This window comes from Vitis riparia, chromosome 10 (genome assembly GCF_004353265.1).
Source record: "Vitis riparia cultivar Riparia Gloire de Montpellier isolate 1030 chromosome 10, EGFV_Vit.rip_1.0, whole genome shotgun sequence".
NCBI classification, from domain to species: domain Eukaryota; kingdom Viridiplantae; phylum Streptophyta; class Magnoliopsida; order Vitales; family Vitaceae; genus Vitis; species Vitis riparia.
In genome coordinates this window covers 9,689,822-9,711,821 of record NC_048440.1, presented here as the reverse complement: position 1 = coordinate 9,711,821, position 22,000 = coordinate 9,689,822, and the positions used below count along the sequence as shown (strand labels likewise).

The following is a 22,000-nucleotide window of genomic DNA, read 5'->3' as shown; positions in this document are numbered from 1 at the left end:
AATACGATTAATAGATCTAGAGAATAGTAACACATACTTGTGATTTGGATGTTCCCATATCAATTTCAATTTGTTGAAATTGTCAAAGAAGTCGTAGATCTCATCTACTTGGTGTTCTTCTACCTAATCTCTCCTCACATAGATTTAGACATGTAAGAGAAGTGTAGCCTTCTCTTTCTCCTTGAGGGTGGCTAGAGTTTCTTTTTGGAAAAACCTTTCTAGAAGACAAAGTGTCAAAAGTTTAAAGCTCTAACCCCTGTGGGATATTTATAAAGATCAATTTATAAAATTAATACTGCTTTTGTTGCCTAGATCTAAGATGTCAATAATTGGTATTAGAGTCATGTTATAAACATACTTACATCTCTATTTAGGGTGTGCTAACCTCTTTTTTGTAGTCTTGATATTATCCCATGGCTAAGAGACACATATTTATTCCTTTTATTATTGCATGTGTTGATTAAATGAGATAATTGTTTTCTTTCTTTGCTTCTTCATGGATTCAATTGTAAGCTCCATTAAAGGAGCATAGGTTTTCAAATTTTCTTGTGATGTTTTAATATTTTCCATGGATTGGGATGTAAGCTCCATTATAGGAGTATAAGATTTAATTTTATGAAGTAACGTCGAGTATTTTATCATCTTGGAGGACTACAAGAAAAGAATTCTTCAATGATGTTAATAAAGATTTGACTTTTATTGGAGCAAATGATGAATCTTTCCTTTGAATTAAAAAGAAAAAATATGAGAAGAAGATTTTTGAAAGTTTGTTTTTTTTAGTTCCATGGTAGTGTAACAATGTTCACTTTGACTCAAAATCAGGATTTTCTCCCATGAGTTTTTTGGGGGCAAACCTAGTATGGTTTTAAAGCTTTGGAAGTCAGAAATTCAATGCTTCAAAAGGTCTGCAAATTGAAGTTAAGACAAGAGAGATATGACCATATGAAGCAAAGCTACACAAAGGGGATGTTGTTATAGTATTGAATATAACAATACTATAACAATGTGATAAGAAATACTTCAAAGTTGCTCATTTTGAATTTTCTCATGGAAAATAAATTTTCATGAGAAGCTTATTTCTAAATTAATGTTTTATTCAAAATTTGCGTAGTGTTATTATTAAAGAATTTTTATATAGAATAATTTTTAAAAATTATGAGATAATCTAGTTTCATTTAAAAAAAAAAATCCTTAATAGACCTGTTTTCAAATTTTCTAATTTTGTAATCTTCAAGGACTTGAGTTTCTATAAAATATTTATCCTTAAGACATGTCATGCATGCCTAACCCAATATGATTCTTGGATTTCTTATTTCTTTTTACAAATCAAATATTTTTTGGTTAATTTTTCAGACCAAGTGTTCCATCAAAATAAGAACTTTATGGGTGGCTGAAGCAGCAAACTAGATATTTATGAGGTAAAAAAAAACAAGGCCACAACTTCATTTGTAGTCTAGTGATAATTGTCAAATCCATCTCAAATATTTTGGGAATTGACGGTATCAAATCCAAATATTTTTTTAAGGAAAAAATCGGGAGGCAATGCACAATGTGGCTCCGCCATTGTTATCAACTGCATTTCAAGAGAGAAAAAATACCAAATATACCATTTACCATTCAAGGTAAAAAAGAAAAAAGAAAAAAAAAACCTGCTAGCACTATTTCTTTGAATAGTTTTCAAAGATAACATCTTGTGCACCACATGAAATTAAGGAGTCGTGAGTTAGAGAGCTCTGGATGTTTTACTCCGATTAATTCTTTCCTTATCTCCTCCTACCTCAAGGGTGGAATGCTTTGCTCATCCCTGAAAAAATTGGAGGGATCAACCCGCCCTTTGACTAGTGCTAACCTCTTGAAGTTGTTCTTGAAGTAGCTCTGGCCCCAGAACCCAGCCTGCGAGAAGCTTGTATTCCCATTTTCATCGTTCCTTCCCAAGTCTATGTCCTTATAATTTAGAAATGCTCTCCTTGGAGATTTGGACACAAAAGGAGTCATGTAGTTGTAAATATTGTTAGTCCATTCCATGTGCTTTCTCTGTGCTTCAACTCCTGCTTCTTCCCATTTATTGAAGTACTGAATATTATACAATATTCCTGCTCTATGCGGAAATGGAGTTTCATCCTCCGCTATCTCACTCATCTTTCCACCATATGGATCCCAAATCATGACCCCGGCTTCACCTTCTAAAAACACCTGCCACATCCCTTCTAACCCGCTTTCAGGAATAGGTTGATTCACATAATCTGATTTACCTTTGAAATAGCCTTTGATTTCATGACTTCTGTTCATTAAAACTTTGATGGACTCCCCTTCGGCGAAAGTCTGTACCCAGCTCAATTCATGGCAGTCCTTCGCTGCAAGACCCAGCTCCGGGAAGCTAACATTCATCAATGGGATGAGCTGTTGAATGGTGCCGAGATACAAAGAATTGAATAGAGCTTGGGCTGTTTTTTCTCCTTTAGTATTGTTGGCTAGGGTTATGATGACTCTCATATTTATGTCTTCATGGAGCTTGGGTGCAATTTGTTGCCATAAGTGAGCCAGCTTTGTTGCACCTTGCTCTAGGGTTTTAGGGACATTGCATATAGTCACTATGGGCGGAACTGGGACCAACTTGATCTTCCATGAGAGAATGACTCCAAAGCTGGCCCCTCCACCGCCTCTAATGGCCCAAAAGAGGTCCTCACTCATGGATTCTCTATCAAGAATGGTGCCATTAGCATCCACCATAATTGCATCTAACACGTTATCTGATGCAAGGCCATATTTTCGGGTCATGGTGCCTTGTCCACCTCCACTGAAATGGCCGCCAACACCAACTGTAGGGCAAACGCCGGCCGGGAACCCCAACGTACTACTCCTAGTAGCGATTTGATAGTAAAGCTCCCCGAGGGTGGCCCCGGATTCAACCCAAGCAGTGCTAGTATCCAGGCTTACGCTAACCTTCCTAAGATTGACGAGGTCAATGATCACAAATGGGCAGGCTGCTTTATAGGAAAGACCCTCATAGTCATGGCCACCACTTCGAACTCTTACTCCAAGGCCAAGGTTTCTGCTACAAATAACCGCGGCTTGGACATGGGTTTCACTTTGTGGTGTGATGATGAACTGAGGGCTGGAGGAATTCATGAATCTGAGATTCTGTATGGATGAATGGAGGATAGATGAGTACGATAAGGAATCTGGTGAGTAGACAACTTGGTTTATTTGAGAAGAAGGCAGAGAATGGGAGACCATGCAGGGGAGAAAGTTGCTACGAGGGCTTTGAGAGGCGCAAGAAACATGAAACAGAAGAGAAAGTAGTAAAAAAAACAGAAGAGACTCCATTGTTGAACAACTAGTTTCCTTAGGGTTAACTGAAGTATACAAGAGATTTTATGCTATCATCAATCATCATGCCTTCCATAGCTGCATTTACAAACGTTGAAAAGTGTCCCACATTCCTAATTAATAGAGATTTTATTTTTTGTAAAGAATCCCGGTATTCATATCATTATAATATTTTTATAAAGAAAATTATCAGGAATATCTTTATAAATATTTTAACTAATGAGAGTTTAATATTTTTATAAAAAAAATTATCAGGAATATCTTTATATATATTTTAACTAATGAGAGAAAAAGATTGTTGAATATGTAACTTTACGAGATTCTAAATTATTGTAGTGTAGTGTAGTGTTATATTCTTAAACTAATATTATTTGTATTAAAACTTTCACTACAACAATAATAAATTATTGAATGATTTTTGCATATATATATATATATATATAAAGAAACTTAAATTGTGTATTTTCTAATCTGCAATTGGAGTAAATAAATTAATATTTAATGGTAATTCAAATACAGAAATTTAAGTTGTTTCCAGAATGTACGGAAACCCACAAGCATGATCTACCTCTCTTGTTGTTTCAAACATTTACACTTGGAATTCTTGACTAAAATACGGGATTTTATTTTATTTTTCCAATTTTCTAAGACACATTTATGCCTCAGAATATCTTTGCATTTATTAAAAATATTGTACCATGTATCACTTATATTATACTCTTATCATCATAGTATATTTGACTATTTTTAAACATTTATAAAATTTCTAGAAACAATTTTTAAAAACAAATTAAAATACGATATGATTTTTTAAACAAATAATTAAAAAAAAAATCATAAAATCAAACTAAACAGAACATGACTGTTTTGTTTTCTCGTCACAAGCCAATACAAAAAGTTTTTATATGTAATTTTTCTCCTAACCAAATATTTTTTCTAAATTCTTTGTTTTTTTTTTCTTTATTCATTAAGCAAATAGGTTCCAAATCAAATGACACTTTATTTACTACTTGTTAAAAATAATTTGAAACCGAAAAATAATGAAATTTATTCTAAAAAGTCATAGAACACTAAGTTAGTTCGATTAATATTAAAAAAATTATAGACTATACTTTGGATGACTTACTAGTGTTTTGTTTATGAATAATTATATTTCTCCGAAATTTTCTACTAAGAAAAAAACTCTAAATCAAACAAAATTTAATGCATTGAATTTATTAATGAACTTAGAAATTTTTTAAAATAGTTTAAAACTCAAGTACAAAATCAATTAATACCATAAATTTATATATATATATATAAAAAATTGGTTTAAAATGACTATGTTGTATTTTTATTTTTTTTTATGCATATAACAATATTTTTTTCCATCTTTTTACTAAATAAATAGACTTCAAATAAAACAAGACTTGATGTATTTCTTCTCGAGTCTATTAATTTGAAAAAAAAAATATATAAATTAAAATCACTACTAAAATGCCTTGAACTAAAAATGGTTTAGAATGATTCACTTTTGCGCAAAACTATACTTCTATACTTGTAATACCATTGAAGAAACCCACATGCATGCATGATCTATTTTGTACCTCTCTTCTTGTTAAATCTACAATTAAAGGAATTTTATATATTAATATTTAGATGGAATCTACAAACTCAGGCTACAATTTGCCTGCTCAATATGAGGTTTTGGTTTGCTCAAGTGAGCAAATATTAAATGGGTCAAGGTTAGGGTTAGGACGAAAAAATATCACCTCAAAAATATTAGGATTAAGTTCGACGTTTGGTCGAAACCAAACCCATATATTTTCTTTTATTATTTTTAAATTATATTTATAGTATAAAAAAGATAAATAATAAAATCCAACATTTCTCACTTTTAAATTATCTTGAAGTTATGATTTTTTTTTTAATTATCTTAAATTAATAGGTTTATTATTTTTGTTTAATTTTTAGAATATTTTAAAATATTGAAATTTGAGTTTGTAGGTTGTTATTTATGTTAAATCATTAGCTAATGTACATATTTTAAGACTTTGAGACATATTTAACTTTTAACTCTTTATATTGTAATATGGTTTATGCTTCATAAACTTTAAAATAATTATTTTACCCAATAACCTACAAGAAGCGTGTGGGAACCCGAATTGTGCATGGTCTTGATGTGAGCCGGTAATTAGCAACCCAACATCTAGTTGGGTATGGCACGGGTTAGTCTTCTAATCTGTCCAACCGACTCAAGTTGCAGTCATACTACAAACATTTCCACTTGCAATTTTTAGCTAAAACAAGGATTTATTTTTTAAAATTTTTTGTAAGAAACATTTATTATGCTCAAACTCTCTAGCCATTTATTTAAATATTCTACCATGTATCAATTATGTTATTTAAATTGAAATTGAATATTTTCTTAAAAGCATTTGTCATCAAATGTAAATTATTTCTTTTAGAAATTGTGACAATTAAAAAGATAAGAGCATGTTTAGTTGTATAATTTTAAAATAGTTTTCTGTTTTTAATTTTTTTTTAAAATTTATCCATACAAACTTTTTGTTTTTTTTTTTATTTTTAAAAAGTGTATTTAAAAACAAAACTTACCAAATTCCTTTATTTTTAGAAAATACTAAAAAAAAAAAAAAAGTTCTTTTAGTTAAAAACAATTTTAAAAAATAAATATAAGAAAGCATCGCCATTCATTTATGTAATTGTTAAAATTAATAAGGTGCATTCTTTTTTGAGGAGGTGAGAGTGATTTTTGGACATTGAATTTTTTTTCTTTCCATTTAAATTTTCATTAAAAATAATAAAAAAGTTTGTAACTGCACTTTCCAAATTTTTTCTATTAAAATTTTTTTAAAAAAAAAAATAGCTAACAAAAACATTATCAAATAGATGATAAGCATCCTAAAAATAAAAAATATGTTTAAAAAATGAGAGAAAATTTAAGGAAAAGTTCAAATAAAAAAAAAATTGAAGGAAAGAATGGAAGGAGAAAATAATTTATGGAAAAATAAAAAATGAAAAAAAAAAAAAAGTTTTTAATATTTTTTTTTTCTTTTTGGGATTTTATTTTATTTTATTTTTATTATTATTTTTTGGTGGTAGGATGTTGGCTAAATGTTTTTGTAGATTTAAATAGGGCCAAAATGTTAATGTCCTCAAAATTCAATGACAAGAATGGAACTTGTTCTCTCATATGGCTTTTTCAAAAACATCTAATTCATATTGCACTACCACATCACAAAGGGTCATTCAATCAAATACAAGAATCAATTTCAAGGACCCAACAAATTTAATTTTTTTCTTAATCATGTGATTCACATCACTCAAATCAATTAATCACTGTACCAAATATTTTCTCTTTATTGATCAAGAAGAGAGAGGTGTAGGATGCTTTGTTTGGATGCAAAGAAACTTTGTTGATGAACCTCACCCTTCACAGAATTACCAACCTTTCAAAATTGGATCTTGAATGGTTGCTACCCCACATATATTATAGCTTGTGGGGAGATTCATTGTAACATCAACATCATTCCTACTCTCAGGATACTAATTAAACACTTAACCCATGTGCAATGCAACAACTCTCTTTATTAAGTATTCTATATATGTTTCCAAAGTCCTTGTCTATGGACCCATGACATAAAAGGATTGGGTTCTTTTGGAAGCTCTTTTTCTATTTTTCATTTCCATTGCCACAGCTTTTTCAAATGTCTCTGATGATGTGGTTGCTTCTCATAGTCGGTGGTCGCCTTCACTACAAGTGCTTTGATTAAATGCCAACAACAACTCTATCTGATGTTTCATTAATTTTCTTTGAAAGATTCTTCATTCATCATCTCTCACTTCCAAGCTATTGATCTATCCATGTTTCTTCCTTTAGAAACCCACCCTAGCTCTCTTAAAATTATTTTTAACAACATATTCCAACTTAATTACTTTCCCTCTATAATTAATTTCTCCTTCCTATCTCCAAGATTATCTCCCTAAGATTTTGATCCTCTTACCTTTAAGGTATTAGTCAAATTTGCTAAAAGCATTAGGGTATTTGATAAAACTTAATATTTATTATTTAATAATTTAATTGATTTTAAATTAAATTGTTCTTAAGTTGTTAACTTAAAATTTATCAATTATTTTTTACTTTAAGTATTAAAATTGTTTGATAAAGTTAACTTAAATTTTATTCTACATCGTGAAATTCACATATTTATTTTTATTAATTTTAACTTATTTATTTTTATTAATTTTAAATAGTAAATTTATTTATGAATGTATATTTAAAAGTATGGTACATATATAAGATAACAATAAAATATTTATTATAAAAAATAAATCATGGATAATTTTAAAATATACTTTTATAATTGTGGGTAAATCAAAGAAAAAAGATTGGAGATTAAGAATAAGTTAATTAATTTGATTGAATATTTAAAATTAAAAATAACTTTAAGTTGTAATATGAAGTTATTTTATCAAATATGTTTAAGCTATTTAATGATTTAATTAAATTATTAAATTATTAAATTATATTAAATCATTAAGTTATATTAAATCATTAAGTTGATTAATTTATCAAACACTAAGACTTCACTTTTGGATGCTTGGAAAATTAACTTTACGGTGTATAAATTTGAATTGTTGAATGAAGTTAAAAAAGAAAAATGGGACTTAGTGGGGATAACTTAAGGAGACTAAGGTTAAAGAAAGGACTTAAATATCAAGAAATGAAACCACTATTTTCATACTGTTGTCACATCTGATAATATAGAAAAACCCATAAATTTTTTTTCTTTTCCTCTTCCCAAGATTTGACACTGGATCTCCTTATCACTTTCTGATTGATCCTTTGTTTCCCCAGTGCCATTACTGGACATGCCAGTCATATTGAATGGTCCGGCAGGGCATAAAGTTGGATCCATTAATATATAGAAACCATGACAGTGTGTGAATTTGATAAAAGTGTAGCTGGTGGAGATGCCTTGGCGCTGATGTTTGCATGAGATAATATTGATGACATTTAAGCAAAACAGAGGAAAGGGAGAGGGAAAGAAAAATCAAAAATAAAAAATAAAAACCATTACATTATTACTTTATCACACTTAAAAGATCAATATACATATTTAAGGAGATGGGCCTCATTATCTCTAGTACGTACCGATCACATATGTATCATCATCCTAGACTAGAAATACAAGCTTATTGATGGGGATGTGAAAAGAACACTACTCAAGTCCATGGACGGAGCCCTTGATGAGCTGTGGCATTGGTGGGATGCTCTGTTCATGCCTGAAGAAGTTATCTGGATCAACCTTGGTCTTCACATGTACCAATCTGTTGAAGTTGCCCTTGAAGTACTTGGCACCCCAAACACTTGCCTGTATGAAGCTTGTGTTACTGTTCTTGTTGATGCCCAAATCTAGATCCCTGTAATTTACATATGCAGCTCTAGGGAACATGGAAACATAAGGAGTCATGTAGCAGTAAAGCCTTCTTATCCATTCCATATGGTTTTTCGTGTTCTTCTCCCCATCTTGCCATGTTGTTAGATACTGGATTTTAAATATGTTGCCCTTTCGATGAGGGAATGGAATTTCAGACTCTGAAATCTTACTCATCATTCCACCATAAGGATTCCATATCATCAGTGGAGACTCTTCTTCTAATAACCTCGTCCACAGCCCTTCAAGGGCGTTTTCAGGGATGGGTTCCTTCACAAAGTCTGATTTGGCCTTGAAATAGTTCTTGAATGTTGATTTCCCCTGTAGAAGAACTTCAGGGGGTGTTCCACTTGGGTAGCCCCCGATGTAAAGCACTGATCTGATCCAGCTCATTTCAGTACAATCCTTCATTGTCAAACCCAACTCTGGGAAGCTCTCTCCCATTATTTGGAGGAGTCTGTCCACCCCACCCAGAAACAGTGAGTTGAAGGCAGCGCTGACGGTTTTATTACCTTTTTCATTTGCCTTCACTGATATGATGACTCTAATGAAGAGATCTTCATGGAGCTTATCTGCAACTTGTTGCCATCTATAGAGGAGCTTTGTTGCCCCTTGCTCTAAGGCTCTTCCCACTGTGAAAACTGTCACGGTTGATGGAACAGGAACCAACCTTATTTTCCACCAGAGAATGATCCCAAAGCTGGCTCCTCCGCCTCCTCTAATAGCCCAAAACAGGTCTTCTCCCATGGATTCTCGGTCAAGAATTCTGCCATTAACATCAACAATCCGAGCATCCATCACATTGTCAGCACCCAGTCCATATTTTCTCATCATGGATCCATAAGCACCTCCGGTGATGTGCCCACCAATACCCAAGCTTGTGCAGAGGCCGGCTGGGAAGCCATGAGTCTTGCTTTTCTCATAAATTCTGTAGTAAACTTCACCAACAGTGGCACCAGCCTGAACCCATGCACTATTGTCATCTATATCAACTTTGATGCCTCGAAGCCTGGCCAGGTCCACCATAATGAATGGCTTTTCCATTTCAGAAACATAAGAAAGGCCCTCATAGTCATGGCCACCGCTCCGTACTCTCATGTGAATAGAAAGCTGCTTTGAACAAATAACAGCTGCTTGGACATGGGTGTCATGCATTGGAGTAAAGATAAACTCAGGCTTGGGTGCAGATGGCACCAAATACCTGAGGTTTTGTGCAGAAGATTGCAGAAAAGCACTGAAAGAAGTGGTGTTTGGGGTGTAAAAGGCAGTGGATACTGGGATAAGAATCTCGGAATTGAGAGAGACACATTGGGAAAACTTTTCTAGAATAGGATCTGAAGCTGTCACTGAAGCTGATAGCAGAATGAAAAGTAATGGAAGCATGGCAAAATTTGAATACACCATTGCTTCTCTCTGCTTTCTTAATCAGCTGTTTGTGTTGAGCTCAAGTGTCTGGACAGTCTTATTTATGGACAGAGAGGCCTGGTCACAGACTCACGTCTACTTGAGCTAATGCGAACGTCACTTTGAAGGTGTTGAGATGATTAGGAGAAAGTGAGTCCCTTACCAATTATGCTTCCCTTGAAATTCAGCCTTAGAAGGAATACCATGGTTGAATGTGGGTCACTTCCAACTACCCAATCAACCTTCATAAAAATAAAGTGAGACTTTCAAGAAGGTTTTATCTTTTTCCGCAAAATTGGGCCATTAAATTTCAAATGGTAACTTTTAGAGAGCTTCAAATATATGGACTGCTGAGAGTTTTGAGTCAAGGGTACTCTTAATCCTGAACTAGTTCTAGCATTCAATGCTAGGGAAAGGCCTCCTTCATGGGCGGCTTTGACACCTACAATTCATTGTAGTACAAGACAGTATTAAAATATTAATCCTAATATCAATAATTTTATATGTATATGCTCTACATGTGATACTTTGTAGGCAAGACAGTATAAAACTATAGTCTTACCATGAAGTGGCTTAATCTTTTAAACATTTTTTGAAGGAGTGAGATGCTTTACATATCATAAAATAACTCATTTAAAAATAACATTGGATGGGTTAATATATTTATAAAATTTTCATTCTCAACATTAAAAAAAAAAAAAAAAAAAGGAAAAGTTGAAATTGGATAAGAGAAATTTTTTTTTATTAAAGTTAAACTTTATTCTATTTATTTACACATTTCCTTCCTTTGCCTTTTCTCTCTCTTCCTTTTCTTTTCTCTCCCTTTCTTTGCTTTCTTTTCATTCAATATCTCAAACTTAGCTTTGGCATGTTTAGCCTTGGACATTGGGAAAAGTCCTTCCCTGGTAAGAATTGAAAGAAGAATTCATGTCATCTTTCCCTGTTAATATTCATTACAATTTTCAGCCCTTCAAAAAACTTAAAAAGACCAAACTTTTTTTCCCAAAAAGAAAAAGAAAAAGAAAAGAAGTCAATAAATATTTTTAGGGAATTTCAAAGTCCATAGATATTGCCCCCAAAATTGGTTAAACCATGTGACAGCCATTTGTTGCGTGGATTGTGGTTGATGTTTAACAATTTTCCAAGTGAAGAGTAGAAAAAATCTCATGTAGATTGCCAAGGAAGTAGGACCTAAATCCTGAATCCTGTCTCAACCTTTTTGTTGCGTGGATTGTGGTTGATGTTTACTGTTTTCTTCTCCAATATCCCATTGGAAATGGACAAATAGTGCCCCTCTTTACACATTTTGATTTCCCTTTTCTCATTCAACAGTTGTCACCCCCTCTAGTCAACATTTACCATCATACCAATATCACTTCGGGTGGCGTTCAAGTTTCCATTTGGTTTAACTTTTCCAACTTCTCTCTTTGAAGAGAAGAATGTCCTTAATTGCTTTCATATTTGTTCCGGGTCAAAAACGGAAGGAAATATGGAGTGCATGTTTGTTAATGGTTGTCAAATAAATAACACAACACATTTAAGGAAAAAAACAACTTAAAAACATTCCAAATTTTTAAACATACTTTCATTCTTAAAAACGTTTCTAAATAGGCTTTAATTTCTAGAATATTTACAAAATTGAGAATATTTTCTTTCTATGAGAATGAAAATATTAAATGAATTTAAAACTAAATTAAAAAGGTAAAAAGACAGAGATTAACTTTCTAGATAAGATCGAACTAAAAAGCATGATTTAATTTACTCTTATTTTACTCTATGATATAGATCAAATTTAATTCTTTTTGTATTTATTATTTAATTTAATGTATAAATAATAATAAAGATATAAATCAAGATTTAATTTTGATTTCTTGATGATTGCATAAAACTCACCCTTTATCATGGATAGAATTTGTCTGAATCTTTTAAAAGGCATCAACTTTGCCTTTACTTTAGGAAAAAGCCTAACACGTGCGAGAAGGAAGCAAAAGGAAAAAGTTAAAAAAAGAAAAAAGGAAAAGCAAAAGAAGTAGGTGAAGGGGCACCTCCATTCATTTATGCATTGGTTGCATGAGTTAATAGTGAAAAATCAAAAGCAAAGTGTGGGCACGCAATTACCCTTTACCAGTCAAAAAAATCTCACTTTAAAGTCAACATTTACCAATGATGTCGGAAAGAAATACATGGGTTAAAAGAGTCAAATTCTCGATGTTACTTTGATGACTTGAAAAGTTAAGGCCTTTTTTGTGGTTGTATTTCAAAATAGTTTCGAGTTGTCCAAAAAACGAAAATGCATTTCATAATCAAAAAGTAAAAAACAAATATTGAGAACCTTTTTAAAAAATAGTTATAGAATAATTAAAAATAAATTATTATATATAAAAATGGTTCATTTGTAAAATATATTTAAAAATATAGAAAACAAGTTAAAAATAATTCGTTTATAAACATACTTTTATTTTATAAAATATCATAGAATATTTTTCAAAATTTGTTATTTAAAACTGTTTTTCAAAACCATTTTTAAGAATACTTTCCAAACGGAGCCCAAGACTTTGTTTGACAACTATTTTCGAAAAATAGAAAATAGTTTTTTATTCCTAAAAATAAAAAATATGATGTTTTCAAATAACATTTTTTAAATTGTTTTTACTTATTCTTTATAGTTATATTAAAAAATAATTATACAAATATAGAAAATAATTAAAAATAAAGTATCACATATTTTTGAAAAATGTTTTCTAAAAACACGTTTCAAATCAAGCTTAGATCAAAATCACCATCTTTATTTTTTGTAGCAAGTAAATACAATGCATTCACTCTTTTGGAATAGTTTTTTCATGATGCTGAAGGGAATTAAGTCAAATTCCCAACATGTGAGAAACAAAAAATAGAGAAAACACACGTTAAAGAAAAACAATCACACGTACAAAATAGTATTTACGTGATTCGGCAATTTGCCTACATCCACGGAGTTGTAGAGATATCACTATTATTAGGGAAGAATACAGAGTACAACATGCGGCTACAATATTTTCTCTTTATATATAACACAGGAACAACACCACACTAAAAAAACCCTAATTATGAAAGGCGATTCCACAATGGGCTAAATGGGCTATCGGCCCAAGCCTTCGCTCCATGGACTAAGCCTCAGTAAATCTCCCATTAAAAAACCGCGCAATATTATTCAGGTCGGGTCATCAAACTGGATCAAACAAAACTAGGCTCCACAAAGCCTAACAAATCTCCCACTTGGAGACTAATTCAATCACCAACATCAAACCGCTATCCTCCAAGAAACAATCCCTCATCCCTGCAACTCATCCTCCTGTCGTCAAGCTAGAAGACCAATTGAAACTACGCACAGCTTCAACTTCTCAATAGTGACACCCTTAGTCAACATGTCTGTCGGGTTCTTAGATCCACAAATTTTCTCAAGTATTATCAGTTTATCTTCAACAAGGTAATGGATAAAGTGGTATTTTGTTTGTATATGCTTCGACTTTTGAATGAACAGCCGAATTTTTTGCAAGAAAATTTGCACTTTGACTGTCATTGTGTAGAATGCCCATCTCCTGCTTCTTATCCAATTCATCTAAGAAACCATGTAGCCAAATCATCTTCTTTCCAGCTTTAATTGCTGCAATATACCTAACTTCTGTAGTAGACAAAGTAACAATCTTCTGAAGATTTGAAGCCCATGATATAGTTGTACCAACTAGAGTAAAAACAAACCCAGTAGTACTCTTTCTACTATCAATATCACCAGCAAAATCAGCATCTACATAACCCTGCAGTTTCAAACTTGCACTTGTGAAGCAAAGACATGTATCTAATGAACCCTTCAAATATCTTAGAATCCACTTGACTACCTCCCAATGCTGATTTCTAGGCCTACTCATGAATCTACTCACAACTCTCACTGCATGTGCAATGTCTGGCCTTGTACACACCATAGCATACATCAAGCTGCCAATAGCTAAGGCATAGGGCACCTTTCTCATATGGTCCCTTTCTTCTTCTGTCTTCGATGACTGTTCTTTGATTAGTTTGAAATGACTACCCAAGGGTGTGCTCATTGGTTTAGCTTCATTCATGTTGAACCTGCTGAGAACTTTCTTCACATACTCTGACTGTGAAAGCTTCAATGTACCATTAGCCTTGTCTCTAATGATTCTCATACCAAAGATTTGATTTGCAACTCCCAAATCCTTCATTGCAAACTATTTGGACAATTACTTCTTCAGATTATTAATCTTCTCAATGCCAGACTCTGCAATAAGCATATCATCCACATACAATAGTAATATGATGTAAGAATTTTCAAAAGACTTAACATAGCAACAGTGATCAGCTTCATATCTCTTGAACCCAATTCTATGCATAAAACTGTCAAACTTCTTGTACCACTATCTAAGAGCTTGTTTAAGTTCATATAAGCTCTTTCTTAGTTTGCAGACTAGATTCTCTTATCCCTGAACAATGAACCCTTTTGGTTGAATCATGTAAGGGTCTTCCTCCAAGTCACCATGAAGGAATGTTGTCTTCACATCTAACTGCTCAAGTTCTGCAGCCACCATTCCCAATACAAGTCTGATTGTTGACATCTTCACAATTGAAGAAAATATCTCTGTGTAGTCAATGCCCTCTTTCTTAGAAGTTCATTTTTCTTAGAAGTTTTGTATTTATAGAGTTCACAATTGTTGTAATTATTAGAAGTTTTGACTAAACCAAACTGACTACACCTAATTTAGTCAATTGTCTTTCATGAAATTGAATTCAACTAAACCAATTGATTCTCTCTTTAGGTTTGATTCTTTTAGTTCTCATAGGATCTCATAGGATGCAAATTGATTAGATCCATTCAATTAGATTTTAATGCTCCAAACCAAGTAACTTGAAATGTGTAGATGTTCACCCAAGGATTGAGTAATCCTAATTTTGGTGACAACAAAATAAAGGTTAAAGGATACTACTGTATTCATTGTTCAAGTACATAGGTTCAAAAGAGCTTCATCTTTGTATATGCCATAAATCCCCTGTACAACACAAAATGAAAGATTCAAGGGGAAGATGCAAGAAGATTTCATAATATTTGCAAAGTTCTTAGTAAAACTTTTTACTTGATTTCTCTTGTGATCAAGTATGTGTGTTTGACATGAGGATGATTTAAGCTACCTAGCATAGGAGACTCCATTGAACCTCAAGTTATTCATGAAAAATCCTTAAGTCTTGGTAAAAACAATTATTAAATTTACCAAAGTGCCCTCAACTTTGAAAATATTTCCAAAATATTGGTTAAGTTTTAAATAGTTTTATTGGAAATTGGCTATAGTAAAAAACTCACTCAGAATTGGATTTTATTTCAAAAAGAAGCACATGTGAACATCCACTTGGACGATCACTTACCTTGTGAGGTGATTTTTAGCTATTGGAAGCCATATGGACATTCACTTGAACGACTACTTAGCAATGTAGACGACTATGTGGACATCCAAATATGTCTTTTAGCCTCTAACAACTCTTTATAACTCATTAAATATTCCAACAACTAGTATGTGGGTGACTATGTGGACAACCGGTTTTAGGGGTTTAATTCTAACGACTAGTTTGACTCCAAACCTTATTTAAACCCGATCCTTAGTGCATTTAAAAAGAAACAAAAACTTGAAAATCACATTTATTGTTCATTTAACTTTCGTAGATTCACATGTGCTTTATTAAAAAGCACTTGCATTGAACTTCTACATCTCTTGTATACCTACTCTTTTAGAGATTTCTATTCATTTATTCCCTTTTGTACTAAAGAGAATTAGTATGTATAAAGTTAAGGAATATTCTTTGATTAATGTAAAGGTCTATTAGACCCTAAAAATTGAAGCGTACAAAATATTTAAGAGCTTTGGTGGAGAAAGCTTTTGAGATAGCAAAAATACCTCCAAACTTGGGGAAGAAGCTAGAACAAGTGGACGTAAGTCGTTATCAAACCATTATAAATTAATTACTATTTGCAATCTCTCTTGATTTCTAACTTCTTTTTGTTTTGTTTCATTTTCCATTCATTTATTAATATTCTATTTATTGTTAGTATAAATGTAAAAAAAGGTTTTATTTTATTCTCATCTAATTCACCCCCTTTGGTGTACTTTTAGGTTGGATTAGTAAGACTTTCAATGCACCCTAAGCCTACTTAAAATGTTTGGTTAAAATTTAAGTACTATGATGTAAAGGTTGTTTTCAATAAAGTTAAAAGTGAAATGATTCATAAAAGAGCTTCTATTACAGATTTTGAAATTAGCTATCATTATCTTAAGCACTCCCATTCAAACTTTTCAATTATTGTTAGTCAACATGTGAATAGAAATTTTTAGACCTATTTAATCTCCTTTAAGTCATGTCCAAAAAATGGTTGGAGTATATTATAATAATCTTACTAGGGATGTTATAGTAATTGATATTTAATCTTTTTCTACATTATTTATCTTTTATATATATATATATATATATATATATATATAATTATTATAACTATTGGAATAAGGATAATAAAATAACCATGATGGTGAAGCCACTGTAGTTAGCCATAGGTTGGTAAGTCCTTGTTTTATCATCTTCCTATTACACAAATTATGATTCTTTAGACTTTATTCATTAAGAATTCTTCTTATTTAGAATGAAGATTTTGAGAAATCCTCAAGCATGAAATCTACTCTTTCATTCTAATTAGAAAGGCCAACCATCAAGATGGTGAGAACGTCATTATTGAATCATTATATTTCCTTGTGAGACTTGATGAAGTATGCCTGTAACCATGGTTCAAAGTCATGGTATCGGTCACTGACTTGGAGGGTCTCGAGGAGTATTGGTCTTAGTATATAGGCTTGGTATCGGATAATACATAAAATAAGCTAATTAGAAAATTTTAAAAATATAAAAATATTATCTAAATTATCAGAAAAATAGGTATAATTAAATAAGCTAAAAAATTAATAAAACAAAATTGTCTCACATTTAACATTATTTAAATAGTTATAAAAACGTCCATTGAAAGTTATTTATGATAGTGCTAATAATAGAAAATTATTTTATTTCAAATATAATAATAATTTTATTAAAAGACATACAATATAATAATCAATTCCATGTTGAATAAAAATGGGACTCAAAATCATCATCATTAGTCCTGTGACAAGTATACAAAAAGGGATGGTAATTCCCATAGTGAGGATATGGTTGAAAAAGTTGTTCAAAACTTGAATATGTTGCTTGAGATGATTGGCTTGATGATCCATAATCAGGAAAATATGGCTTTGGAGGCTATTCGGGCTCAACACCATATTGATAGCATCTAAAACCTCGATAGGAAATGTTGTTACTACTAGAAGATTGATCATGTCCATAGGAATCACTAGCTCGTGTTCCAGTATTTGAATATCCCTCTGGATGCATCCTTGGAAGTCGATCAAAATCGTTTCTACTAAAAGTACTAGAAGAGCTATCACAATCTCTAAACTTGTGATATGATCATCATCTACTCCATTGAAATATGACATTGATTTTATACCCAAAATCTACAAGTGCTCATCAATACGGTGATAATCGGATCTATGATAATCATGCCCACTGGAATAGTCATCACCATGGGGAAATGAAGTTAATCTTTCCAAATGATTTCATTGTTCCCATATGCATGATCTGTATCTTGTGTGGCATAGTAATTTTCATCTCCTTGTGCCCATGACATGTCAAGATCTGCTTGACTAACATAATCACCACCAACACCACCACTTCCTCTAGTACCCTTACCAGTGCCACCACCTCCTCCTCCACTACCCCCACTAGTGCCACACCCCACCTACTATTCCCATTGTCACCATCATCACTACTGGAACTTGAAGAAACTATTATAAGAGCCTTACCTTTACGCTGAGAATCAATATCTCTTTCTTGTGTAGTATTACTTGTACGCCTACTAACTCCAGGACTTGTGGTACCATCATCTTCATGAGTTGTTTCTCTACCTTCTTCATTAGGGAGAAGACCTTCATCCAACCAATCCAAATTATCAGATGATAAAATAGGCTTCTCTCCTTCTCGTATCCGCTCATCTAATATATCATCATCATTAAAGATATGATTTAGATTAATGGATTGTATAAATCTTCATTGTTTTGCTCTTGCAACAATTTCTTAACCCAAAGCCGCATATTGTAGTGCACATAAACTAACTTATGCAACTTTTTCATTGTCAAACGGTTGCGTAGCTTTGTATGAATTAATGACCATGTGCTCCAATTTCTCTCACAACCTGATAAGGAACAAGTTTGGCTTAAATTTTAACAACAATATTAATTTTTTATAGATGTGGACCTTCGTTGCCATAGTTGTTCCACCATTTAGTTATTATAAAGAAAATGCATACTTATTAATTACCATGATATATTTAACAAAAAATGATGATAATTTCTTATTTGTAATAGAAATAAATGTATTGAGTACCTAGAAAAGATTGATTTATTGCTTTCTTTGTAAGTGCACTTCCAAATTCTCATTGGCCTTCAACAAATAATTTCACCTACATCATTAATGTTTTTTTTTTTTTTTTTTGTTAATGCACATTACATAGACAAAATGTATTATATAAAGTGCATAAATTATTATTATATTTCGTTAATAGTTTTTGCTTGTCTATCCAAATTTGGCGCTAATTTCTTAATAATCTCCTTTAATCTAATTTAATTTTTGGATGATTGGAGAAATGCTTCGAATATTGAAACATTGGATTTAAAAATATGTTGCCATAAGTCAAATAATGATCAGTTTATAATAATTTGTACTTGAAAAAAAATAATATATAATATGAATAAGTATTCAAAAATTCAAACTTTACTTATCATAGAAATTTTAACAATTAAATAAAATTTATAAACTCATTAAGATAATATAAGTAAAAAAGTTTGAATGCTTTCTCCTCTTTTTATAATTTTTATATTTGAACAAAATAATATATAATTTAATTAAAAATAATAAATAAATAAAATGTACATTCAGGTTTAGCGGGTTGCCCACACCTTCAACTCATGTCCCTAATATTTTCATATTGATATCTTTTTAACTTAAGTTTGATCCTAACCTATTAACATCTTCCCCACACCAAATCAAACATCAAGTTGGACAAGTCTGCAACCTTAGACTTTTCTTTTCTTTTCTTCTCTTTCAATTTTCTAAATACGTTAATGAATTTAATATTAAATATCTTATATTTCAATTAGTCAATTAAGAATCAAAGGTGATAAAATACATATGGCTATGATATAAAAGTGAAATTTGGCGAGACTTAAAATCCATTTTATAGTGATTCTAATAAGTGTTTTTGTTAGAATTTTAACTATACTAACCTAAGGTAATCACCCTAGGGGTAGGGGAGTGGAATAGGGTGAAGACCTCGTTTCGCAAATTTAAACTATATGATTAAATAAATATAATGAAAAAAATAATTGCATATAAAATAAAGGGAGTAGTGAAGAAAGGATGCAAAAACAAAATTTTTATAGTGATTCACCTTGCCTACATCCACTCTCCTCCAACTTCAATCCTAAGCTTGAAATTCCACTATACCAAGGCTTTCAACACAAGCTTTTAAGTTTTACAATAGGATTCAACAACTCCAATGGGTACTACAAAATTCCTTAAAAGATGCTTCACTCTTGAACTCCCTAAGTGATACCCACATTTGGCAAATAGTAAATGATACCTTACACTTAGATTTATTCCTCAAGTGATACCTCACACATGAACTCACCTCTCAAAGGTTACAAGAAAGATATAGAATTAAACTCACCAAATCATAGTACAAGTTTAAGCTCAAATGGATATAAAATAAACTAGGCCTGAGGTGCATTAAATGGATATACAAGTTTTGAATCAAAGTGCCCTAAAAAAACACTCTCCTAAAGCTCAAATATATAAATTTTATAAAGATTTTGGAATGTTAGTCTTATAAAATAATGAAGTTTGGATTTTTATTTTTATTTTTAATAGAGTTTGAAAGCTCAAATTAGTCATTAGACACAGTTTGAGGTCATCTAATCAAGTACCTATTTGACCAATTCATTACTTGTTAGCATTTAATGCTTTGGCAAGTGACTGTTGGGGTTCAAGGCTTCGACTAGGCCTTGATTGGTCCTCGACCACTTGAGTCTTAACCTCAATCAATTGAATACATGCTATTGGAAGATAAAGTGTGCAAGTGTACCTCGATTGGTTGAGCCAACTGGCTCAATTGGTCCCCTCTGTCTCAACCAATTGCATTGTAAAGTACATAAAAGACCCTAATTTAAGGCTTGGAACTTTCGATAACTTGTATTCAACTTCTTAAAACCTTTTAAAGTTAGTTTAGAAACATTTGACATAAGGTTTTAATTGAAAACATGAAAATCATCCAAATATAAAGTTTTTTAAAGCAAGTCAACATTTAGATTATTTTAGGTGCATAAATAAAAATAGAATGCATGATCATGATGCACGAATAACCTTACAAATAGATCCTAAGAAAGGTCTTGAAAGATCTTCTCTTTGAGACCATTTTCTTCTTCTTGATTTCTTTTAGCTTAATTTATCTTGTGATTGTCACTTTGAAAATCATCTTATCTAAACACATGTAAGATAAAACACTAGTTCTAAACCTTATTTTGTTATCTCAAAACCAAAATTAACCAAACTTTGGCTTAACAATCCCCCGTTTTGATAATAACAAAATCAAATATGCTAAAATATTATCCTCAATATATGCTTTTTAATTTTTAGAAAATATTTAAGTTTAAAAACTTTAAGAAGTATACTAGGAATGCTCAAAAATAATATTACTAAATATAAATAGTTTAAAGAGCAATTAGAATATAACAGGATATATACATTAAACATGATGCATACAAATATTACAAATATAGTACATAACATTAATATTTAGATTACTAAAACAAATCTGTCTTTTTGGTACAATACCAACCTAATACTTCTCCCCCTTTTTGTTATCAACAAAAAATTTCAATCAAGTATAGGGAGGAAATAAGCATAGTGATACCAATTATTACAAAAATAAATAATAAGCATAACATTATTTGATGAAGATATGTAAGATGAAATCATTTTTCTAAGTAAGAAATTTTCATTAGAATAAATTTGATGTTTGCTTCACAATAAAATTAAAAAAATAAATACATAAAACAGTGACCAATCTCCACTCTTGGTCTAGTAACGCATGGAAATCTCTAATTTTATGTGTTACTTCACGAAAAATGATCTACTTTTACATAGTGCACTAATTGTCAACTATTTTTTAATGGAAAAGTTTTGCATCAATTTGAGATGTTTTAGGCGATAATGAAGTCATTTTCCAACGTAATAATATTTTGGTTATCATTTGCTCCTTGAATTACAAACGAAAGAAAAAACAAATGTTAAAAAGAAGGGATTTTCTTTGATTGCATTATAGAAAATATTAAAAAAAAATCAAATATAATTAAAATTAATTACAAGCTTGTATATTTTTAAATTATTTAATTTTTATAAAATAAAGGAAAATAAATTAAATAAGTTTAAAGAAATGAATATATAAAAATAATTTATTGACTTTAAGTGTATTTTTTTTATGTTTCTTTATTTTTCCTTCTTATTTTCTTTTTCTTGCACTTTTTTTTTTTCTTTTTTTCAGTTTTTCCAGAAAGGGTCAAGTTGATATGTACTAAAAAAAATAGGACCAATCACAATGTAATATATAATTTGATTTCATTCCTTTAAATTTAAACAAATCTCATCCTCATATT

General features: G+C 31.2%; 2 protein-coding genes across 2 annotated transcripts; both read right to left on the bottom strand.

Annotated features, from left to right (window-relative positions):
- Positions 1 to 1,773: 1,773 nt before the first annotated feature.
- Positions 1,774 to 3,327, bottom strand: LOC117923072 (berberine bridge enzyme-like 22). Its single transcript, XM_034841319.1, has one exon. It carries the CDS (start codon positions 3,325 to 3,327, stop codon positions 1,774 to 1,776), a length of 1,554 nt encoding a protein of 517 aa, XP_034697210.1.
- A 5,063-nt stretch (positions 3,328 to 8,390) lies between these two features.
- On the bottom strand, positions 8,391 to 10,221 carry LOC117922916 (berberine bridge enzyme-like 15). The gene has a single exon (XM_034841138.1). The coding sequence runs from the start codon at positions 10,170 to 10,172 to the stop codon at positions 8,553 to 8,555; it is 1,620 nt and encodes a 539-aa protein (XP_034697029.1). The 5' UTR covers positions 10,173 to 10,221; the 3' UTR covers positions 8,391 to 8,552.
- Between the last annotated feature and the right edge of the window lie 11,779 nt (positions 10,222 to 22,000).